At 45.9% G+C, this 9,718-nt stretch overlaps 2 protein-coding genes across 2 annotated transcripts in view; both read right to left on the bottom strand.

The window, feature by feature from the left end:
- The window catches only part of pde2a (phosphodiesterase 2A), a 25,892-nt gene extending 20,337 nt beyond the window's left edge, over positions 1-5,555 (bottom strand). The window contains exons 1-3 of the mRNA XM_072690948.1: positions 5,493-5,555; positions 1,524-1,698; positions 1,125-1,149 (exon numbers count right to left, since the gene is read on the bottom strand). Coding sequence (XP_072547049.1) covers positions 1,125-1,149; positions 1,524-1,698; positions 5,493-5,555 — 263 coding nt within the window. The remainder of the gene's footprint in view (positions 1-1,124; positions 1,150-1,523; positions 1,699-5,492) is intronic.
- Positions 5,556-8,215: 2,660 nt separating this feature from the next.
- LOC140565074 (solute carrier family 12 member 9) overlaps positions 8,216-9,718 on the bottom strand; it is a 44,780-nt gene continuing 43,277 nt past the window's right edge. The window contains exon 12 of the mRNA XM_072690872.1: positions 8,216-9,718. This exon is cut by the window's right edge and continues 2,050 nt beyond it. The gene's annotated coding sequence lies outside the window, so the exon portion shown is untranslated.

The raw sequence follows: 9,718 nt of genomic DNA, 5'->3' as shown, positions 1-9,718 counted from the left end.
TCGTCCGTCTCTCACCTCTCTCTCTCTCTCTCTCTCTCTCTCTCTCTCTCTCTCTCTCTCTCTCTCTCTCTCTCTCTCTGCCCCGGGACCAGCTACACTCTACCACACCCCGTTCAGCCGGTCGTCTTGGGTAAATTATGCTGCACACCCTCTCTGACCTGTCTCGCACTCCTCTGTACATCTCAGAACCTCACAGTGGGAATAACCACCCCTGGCCCGGCCTGGGCTGTATCAGGGTGATGGAAGGTGTCCGTTACAGAGGTCAGCCACTCCACAGGAGGGAGCCGACCGCTCCGCACCACTCGCCGGAGTCGCCGCCGGAGTCCCCCTCGACAGTGGAACCGACAACGTCAACATCCGGAGGACGTTGATGGAGTCGTCCGGCGAAATTAGCGGCAGCGTATTGTCGGGGTGTATCAGGTGTCTATTACAGAGGTCAGCCGCTCCACAGGGGGGCGCCGATCGCTGCATACGCTGAGTCCCCCTCTGGCATCAAGTCCCTACTACTTCACCACGGCGGCTCTAGAACATCCCACCAACGTTTGCCGGATGCTGCCACCCTTGACCCCCTGCCACAGTCATGTCAGACTACTAGATGTTGGAGGAGCATTGCTGTGAGGATTTGATTGCAGTCAGCTCAATGCTGGGGGGCTTCATACCCCTCTAGCCCACGCCTGGCGTTAATTAGGCAGCATGGTGCCAGTAGGAAGCTGCTTAGAGGAACCCATGGCTGCTGACTTTGGAAACATGGAAACCAAACACACACACACACACACACACACACACATCCCAGTGTTAGTGTGTGTGTGTGAGAGAGAGAGAGAGAGAGCGAGAGAGCAGTAGGGGTAGTGCTCAATTACTGAATGGGAGCTGCTTCCGCGTGAGCAGCTTACACTACTTACTCACGCTCTCCCAGCCAGCGCACCAATTACCAACAACGCTAACAAACAAACAAATAAACAAACAAACAAACAGTTAAGATGTTCACTGTTTCCCTTCCTACCCCTATCTCTCTCTCTCTAGCTCTCTCGCTCTCTCTCTCTTACCTCCACACCCCCCCCCAGTTCAGTTCTGTCGCTAAGCAGAAGTTCTAATTTAGCGCCGGGCTGCCGGGCGGCTCCCACAGCGATGGGAACTGGACGCGCTCACCTGAGAAAAACAATCCTATCAGAGGGGGGCAGTAATTACAGAGAGAGAGAGAGAGAGAGAATGAACATGGGCAAGAGACATGATGAAAAAGACACTGAGTGTGGGCACTAAGCAATTAGAGGACGGGTGGAAATCGAGGGCATTAGCCGGGTGTTTGCCCACTACTACCCTCCTACAGCTCCACCGGGAAGGCCGACCACTGGATGTTGGAATTCCACCAGAGCACCAGTGAGGTCAGCTACTCCAGCTCATCCCAACAAAGTACTGGACGTATTGGATGGAGCTCCAGAATTCCAGACCTCCGGAATGCTGCTCCACCGCTCCACAGTCCGGTAAGTTTTATGTCCTTGTTGGACCCACTTATGGATGCCCACCAGGGTCAGGGGGGTTATTAACTTGGGTCCCATCTGGGTAGGGGAACATCTTGAGATCTTTGGGATGGTCCTCAAACAATTCCCCAACAACCAGTGCAGGGTGCAGCAGGACATCGCCCAGAGCATCGCCCAGAGCATCGCCCAGAGCATCGAGGGCTCTCTGAGCGATCCGGAGCTATACAGCCCCATATGCAGCAGGGGGAGCCACACACCCATGACCCATGACTCGATTCGGACCAAATGGGATAATCCTTCACTGCTCCATCCATGAGCCTCAGGTCCCCGAGACCTTGCCGGCGGTTGGTGGTTTGTCCGTCCTTGGACCGGACCGTCCTCGCTCAGTGGGTACTCACCACTGCTGACTGGCAGCCCTGGTCTGGACCCAGTGATCTGGCATAGGAACAAACTGAAGTAAAGGAGACTAGTGAGGGAGACCACCAAGACATCTACGACTACCAGCAAACATCTCCAAGACATCAGGCAGGTGTTCCTCCTGGTATGCAGTGGTCAGTACCTACCAAAAGTGCTGCTAAGCTTAGTCTTGGCGCTCCAGATACCGCAGCAGGACACCTTCAAAGGTCTTGTAGAGTCCAAGGTATAAATGGTCAGATCGGCTGTGGTGGCACAAGCAGGCGGTGTTAATGTTATGGCTGGTAACTTATGCACTGGGTGGGTTGGAGAAGTGTTTTAAAAATGGACTCTGGTTCCTTGAAATGTTCTCAAGTGCTTGGAAACGTCCACAGAGTGCATCCTGGAGAGGCTCAGCGGGGAGGGTGGGACGTCACAGAGGCGAACAGCAGGGTGAATCATTGTCCACTCTGCGTCCAAACAATATCAATCTCTGAATAAATGGCTTTATTTTTTAAAGATTCTCTTAAAGCAAGTTCTCCATGCTTCAGGAGATGTTCCCGAGGAGTTCAAAGAAGAGGATGGAGGAAGGAGAACCACCCAAGACCTGGTAGATCACCAAACACTGCCCCTGTTAGATCAGTTACCCTCGTCTTTGAGAGGGGTGGAGCAGGAGAAGCTCCACTCTGGCTTCAGATCTGGAAATAGGCACTGGTGTCCATCCTTTCCACTGCGAGAAGACTGACCACTACTCACCCCAGAGTCCAGACCTCAACATCAACTCTGGCGTTTGCACCGTGCTGTATCCTCAGATCACATTGAGGTGTTTCGGCTTTGTACGTTGAAGCACACATCATTGGTCCACATACACACATACTGTACACACACACACACACACACACTCACACACACACACAAACAAGCCTTTAAGCCTCTCTGTCTCTTTCTCATGACACAGATTTGACATTTACCAGCAGGGCGAGTCGGAATAGGTCAGAATATAATAGAGAGAGAAAAACAGCAGAACAGCGTAGAGAGAGAATTTAGGGGGGGGGGGGGGTGTGGAGTGGGCAAGTGGTTAGGTGAGTGAGTGAGTAGGTAGTGTGGATGGGAGGGTGGATGAGTAGACGACTGGGTGGGTGTATAGATGAGTCAGTGGTTGGGTGAGTGGGCAGATGTGTGGGTGGTCAGGTGGATAAGTGGATAGACGAGTGGGTGGGTGAGTGGGTGGGTAGGTGGGTGATGAAAGGGGTTGTTGAGTGGGTGGGTGAGTGAGTGTTTGGGAGGGAGGGTGCTTGGGCGAGTGGGTAGATGTGGTGTAGGTTGGCGGGTGGATAGGTGGATAGACGAGTGAGTAAATGAGTGGGTGGATGAGTAGGTGGGTAAATGGGTGAGGGAGTGGGTGGGTAGGTGGGTGATTAGACAGGTTGTTGAGTGGGTAGGTGGGTGAGGGAGTGAATAAGTAGGTATGCAAGTGTGTGGGTGGGTAGATGGGGGTATATATGAGTCAGTGTTTGGGTGGGTGGGTAGACGAGCGGGTAGGTGAGTGGATGGGTGGGTAGATGTGGGTGGGTAGATGAGTGGGTAGACAAGTGGGTAGATGAGTAGATGAATGGGTGGGTAGACGAGTGGGTGGGTGGATAGACGAGTGGGTGGTTAGAAAGGAGGTTGAGTGTGCGAGTGGGTAGATGGCTGGGTGGATGTATGAGTGAGTGGTGTGGGCGAGTGTGTTAGTGAGTGGGGGTCGTGGCCTCCTGCCAGTCATGGAAGATCAGTGATTTATGGTTCGTGCGGTGGCGGGGGGCGGTCCGGTGTAGATGTTTGGGTCAGTAGTGGCGGCTGCGCTGATGTGGAGGAGCTGAAGGAGTAAAATCTCCTAATCAGTAAATGAAATGTGACAGGCCTCTCCAGCGGCTCCCTGCCGTCTAATCAAACACAGCCAGGAGACACAGCAGAACATCCGGCCACTGTCCTCACAGCTTCCCCCGGAATGAAAACAACACCAACAACAAGAGGATAAAGGCAAGAGATTGCTATGGTGTTGTTGGGTAGTTGGTAAATAGATGCTTAGCTGGTAAATAGTATTGCTAGGTGGTTGCTATGATGTTGCTTTGTGGTTGTTAGGGTGTTGCTGGTTGGTTGCTAGGCAGTTGCTGTGGTATCCCAAAAAAAAAGATTACTAGGAAAGCGCAGTTCCTGAAGGAAGCACGGAAATGCTGTACAACTGAACTTACATGGTTGCTATGGTAGTCCAAGTGCATGCTAAGTGGTTGTTAGATGGATGCTAACATGTCATTGGGTGGTTGCTTTGGTATTTAGGAACTCTGCTAGGGTGTTGCTAGGCAGTTGCTATGGTGTCATGGTGTTTCATGACAAAAAGTGAATAGCTGCACAGATTAAATGGTCCCTTACATCCAGGCAGTTGCTAGGCTGTCGTTAATGATCACTAGGGCGATATTAATTTTGCTAGATGGTAGCTATGGTATTTACGCTAGGCGCTCATGTGCTGCTAGGTGGTTGCTGCAGTAATCTAGATGGTTACTATGGTGTATCAGGTGGTTGTTAGAGTATCCTAGATGGTTCCTATGATGTCTTGGGTGGTTGCCATGGTATCCCAGATGCTTGCTATGATGTATCAGGTGGTTGTTACAGTATCCCAGATGGTTGCTATGGTATCCCAGATGGTTGCTATGGAGTATAAGGTGGTTGTTACGGTAGCCTAGATGGTTGTTATGGTGATTCGGGTGGTTGCTATGGTATCCCAGATGGTTGCTATGATGTATCACGTGGTTATTACAGTATCCTAGATGGATGTTATTGTGTCTCAGATGGTTGCCATGGTATCCCAGATGGTTGCTATGGAGTATAAGGTGGTTGTTACGGTATCCTAGATAATTGCTATGTCATCCCAGATGGTTGCTATGGTGTCTCGGGTGGTTGCCATGGTATGCCATGGTTGGCTGGGTGTTATGGGTGTATTTGTATCATTATGACATAAAAGGGTGCACAAACTTTTGCCCCCCATTCATTTCTATGGGGAGTCAGATAACAGTGCAGCTGAGCACGGCTTCAAAATCTGCAGCCGTCATGAAAACCTCTGACTGATGAGCAGCACACACACACACACACACACGCACACACACACACACACACACGCACACACACACACACAGTGAACTACACAAATAGCACAGCTGAGAAAAAGAGAGAGAGAGAGAGAGAGAGAGAGAGAGAGAGAGAGAGAAATAGCTCAAGAGAATTTTAGTCAAACAACGCTGGATGTGTGTGTGTGTGTGTGTGTGTGTGTGTGTGTGTGTGTTAGTTAAGTGGGGTCGCTCGCAGCATCAGCAGTGCCACGACAACTCCAGCGCCATGACAACCTCCTCTCGTGTCACCGTGACAATAATGATGCCCCATCCGCTCCCGCTGGAGGAGGGAAAAGAGGGGAAAACCGCGACTCCATCCCTCTGTTGCTCCCTCCATCCTTCTCCGTCTCTCGCCTCACCCTCTAATTAGTCACTCCACACACTCTCTGACTTCACAGGACCCAGAGTGACCTCCTGATCTTACACGGTTCAGTTAAACTGGCACAGAAAAATCCTGCGAGGCCCTCCTCCCCACTGGGGCACTTGGCTGCGACACTGCAGGGTCCCGCTTCTCATTTTGGGCCTGAGTGCGCTCCATGTTCACTCATTAGGCCGTAGCCGGCTTGTTAGGACGCGATGGAGGACAGCTGGTGAAGCTATGTGCTGCAACAAATGAGGGAAGACCCGTGGAAAGGTCTCTTCCGGTTCCGGTTCTCGCAGATTCCCACTGTCCCCAGGAAGAAATGGTGATTCATGGGAACTGTGGAAGTGAGGGCAAACTCATATGCCGGCCAGAGGGGCAAAGCAAACCCTCGCATGCCGGCTAGCGACTGCAGACTAACCACTGCATGTTTGCGCAGCATTCCTCACGCAACCGTGACCTGCCTGGAAGGGTCAGCAAGAGGGAACTTGGAAGAGGGGCAATCTGGAAACAAGTCCTTGCCAACTGTTGAGCCTGGGTGTGGAATGTCGTTTGGAGTTGTGTGGCAGCCAGTGGCAAAGGAAACATTTGGCACGTAGATGGAAAAACGGATTTCGCTGAATATCAGTAAATTCTGGAAGCAGATGTGACACTGTTGTGGCTCAGTGGTCTAATGCACTGCCACTATGCCACAATTGGCCGTGCTGCCTCCAGGTGGTGCTCTCTACCTCCAGATGTCTAATGGTGGGAGCCCCGGGTGATCACAATGACAGCGCCTTTGCCAACTGTTGAGCCTGGGTGTGGAATGTTCTTTGGAGTTGTGTGGCAGCCAGTGGCAACATTTGGCACGTAGATGGAAGAATCTGGGAATCGGGATACGAACCAGCGACCCTCTGATCACAATGACGGCGCCTTAGTCCACAGGACCACCTGGGGCTCCCACCGTTGCCTCTTCTGGTGGTCCTGTGGTCTAAGGCGCTGTCATTGTGATCAGAGGGTCGCTGGTTCGCATCCCAATCACACCAGATATAACAGGCCAATCTCAGGAAAGACAAACATTGAGAAAACGCTCGATTGTAGACGAGGGAGGTAAACACTTCCATAAGAGAGCTGGTGTCTCACACTCTCCTTCCCCTCCCTCATTTATTTCCCCATTCTCTAAGGGAAAGTGGCCTCCTGTGGTCAGCTAAAGGGGACGGCATTTTGGACGTCCGGTTTTCTTTAGCAAAAAAAAAGAGCCTCATGGATTTTCTCAAACCCCCAGGAGCTAAATTCCACTCATCGCTCGGCCTTAAGGGCGAAGAAAAAGGCCCACCCCTCACCCCCTGTCTCATCTTCATCTGATTTGATTAGGTCTCCATTCCAATTCACTACAAATCGGAAACACAGAAACACCTCAATTCACCCTCGCCAAGCGAAGCCCACCAAGACGTGGTCAAATCAGGGTAGGAACGCTCAAACGAACTCAGGGACTCAGGAGACGGGAGGTAAACAAAACATTTTTACTGGGTTTTGGAATTAAGAACATCCAGGAATCTCATACATATTTTACATCGCTTCTAGAATCTTCAATCAAAACAATTTCAATAAAACAAAAAAAAATCTAAACATTTTATATTAATAATAAAAAAAAGAAAAACACAAAAAATGATGGTGAAGTACAAAGAGTAAACACAGGAAAAATGAACATTATTGTATGGAAAGCATACACAGCACATCACACTTTGGTTTAATAATCATAAAAGCAGCTACAGATTTTTATTTTTATGGTTCAAAGACCTGGTTTAAGCTTTAAAAGTGTTAATGTGATCATTAAAAAAAGCACCAAAATTCCCAAAAAAATTCCACCATGTAGCTTCTTTAAGATTAGCATCAGATTAGATTTCAGATTAGCATCAGGTTAAGGCCAGTGGTACAATCAGAGTGGTTAACAGCATCCTTAAAGGTGATAAACACTACGCCATGGTAACATCAGCTGTTTTTTTCTCCAACATCGTTCACCCAAACAAACTCGCACCCAAACTCTAGAATCAAAAATTCAACCTAATAACAGAACCTCATATTAGCCCTTAACCAAGGAAGCTCCAGTAAACATCAGAGGAAAGCTGTCTATAGAAGGTTCGTACTGTACGTTGTACTGTACCGATCTGGTTCTCTGTTGCTTTGAACACCGTGGTTAAAACAAAGGCTCGGAACTGGACTCAGATTAAAGTAGCCAATGCCCGATCCAGTAAAACATGCCTGGGTCGGGCCGGGACGTCCCTAATTTGCTCTATTATTGTAAGTATGAGCATAAAGCGAGCAGCTTCTCAGTTTTGCAACAGCTGAATAAAACGAAAGCAGGCGTCCAGCAGTCCACACTAATACGTATAAAAAAGGACAGTGAATATTAATTCCGAAATTTACATTTAGCACATTTCATTAAAGTAAAGCTAAAGCATCGCTGAAATAATGAGTCTTAATTCCGACTAATGTCAGTGTTAATTCTTCTTGAATCTTCTTAAGTGTTCGTTAAAAGTTAAAAGTTCTTACGTAATCATTTGTTGATGTTCTTGTTGAAACAAAATATTAATTTAAGTGGAAACAATTGTAAAAAAAAAAGCATTTAATATTTGTAATGAAGTAGTAGTGTTGTAGAAGTAATTTTAACTACTTTAACTAGTTAATAAGTTAACTACACAAAACATTTCAGAAGTTTTAACTAAAATTACTATTTTAGTAGTGCCAATTACTAATATTAAAAAAGTTTTAAACTAAAAGATTTAAAACATTTATAACATTTTAACTACAACTTATATTTTAGAAGTTTCAACTATAAGTAATATAAGAAGCGTCAATAGTCAATATTGTGCCTTTAAAATAGACGTTTCAATTTGAGTCAACATTCAGAAGTTTGAATTACAGCTACATTTACAAAAACTGTTAAAAGAACATTTAAACATTTCAAACTATCCGTTAGAAATCTTTAAACTTTCAAGTTGGGTGTTTCAATGCTTTGGCAATACTGTAAAATTAATTTCTTTGCATTTTTTCTTTTTTTCTTTTTATTTTTTTTAAGTTTTTAAATAATTAACCTCGAGAAATGTTGAAAAGCAATTTTCCAAAATATTCCATTAAAATAACAGATTAACAGTTAAAACCTTTCATTTCTTTTCTAAAATGTTACCATTATAGAATTGAGACGTCTTGTTAAGAATATGATTATATGGTCATGCAAGTAAAGCTAACTGAGTTCTATGGATAAACAGTATTTATAGTAATAAAGGCACCATGATATACATATAAAGGCCCCTGTACCACCAGAACGTTACGCTGAGCCAGTTTTAACTCCTTAAAGTTATAGTTTTACATATTGTCAGGTTTTAGACATTGAGCACTATGTATATTAATTATTCAACAATTTGCAACTCATGCAAAACGCCACAAAACCTGAAAGTCACAATTATTATTTTTTTGATTTGTCTTAAGGTTAGTTTTAAGACTAACCAATAATTTGCAATAATTTGCCAATAGCGTTTTTTGTTTTTAATAAATATGAAATTTAAAGGATAGGATTGTTTGAAATGTCTGTTTTTTATTTATATATTATCAGCTATTCACCTAGCTCTATTTTAAAGGTACCTAAATATTCAGAAAGTGCACGTACCTTAATTTTTCTTAATAGAATAGAATTGTTCGATTCTAACTAAATGTTAATTTTGCATAATTCGAATTTTACAATTATGCCAACTAATTATAGCAGGTATCGGACAGTATTAATGAAGACCGGTTCTGAATTGGGAGAAATGGGAATAATTATTGGCTCAAAATCCTACATCTAACTATCTAAGAAATGTACGTTCAGAATAAAAACATTCAGAAAACAAAAGTGCAAAATTCAATATATTATTTAAAAAACTGCAAATGATTTAAGGGTTAAAAAAAACCTCATTGTCAAAATCAGGGTTGGACTTGCTATAGATTTCAGCCTGCTTTCAGTTTCACCCAGAACCAGATCTGTTCACGTAATACAATGTTAATATAGAAAAAAGAATAAATACAGCGCATAAATAACTAACGCACTTCTCCGCCGTACCTGGAACAGCATCGGTTGGAGGTACTTTGACAGCGATCTGATGGAGAACCACTGTGCCAGTACTCAAGTTCTCATCGTACGCTCACTAAACACAGCAAATTCCTCGCTAATTAATTAACACGTACCGTTTCTATTTAAACAAACTACGGATGCGCAGGGGTACTCGAGTTCCCGGTTAACTAACTACATTAGCTAGAAAAGGTTCCACTAAATTTCTCGTTAGCATGTGGTCCAGACGGCAAGTCTTCTTCAGCGTCCAAAGTTG

Source organism: Salminus brasiliensis, chromosome 11, assembly GCF_030463535.1.
Source record: "Salminus brasiliensis chromosome 11, fSalBra1.hap2, whole genome shotgun sequence".
Classification (NCBI taxonomy): domain Eukaryota; kingdom Metazoa; phylum Chordata; class Actinopteri; order Characiformes; family Bryconidae; genus Salminus; species Salminus brasiliensis.
This window is presented reverse-complemented; position numbering and strand designations above follow the sequence as displayed.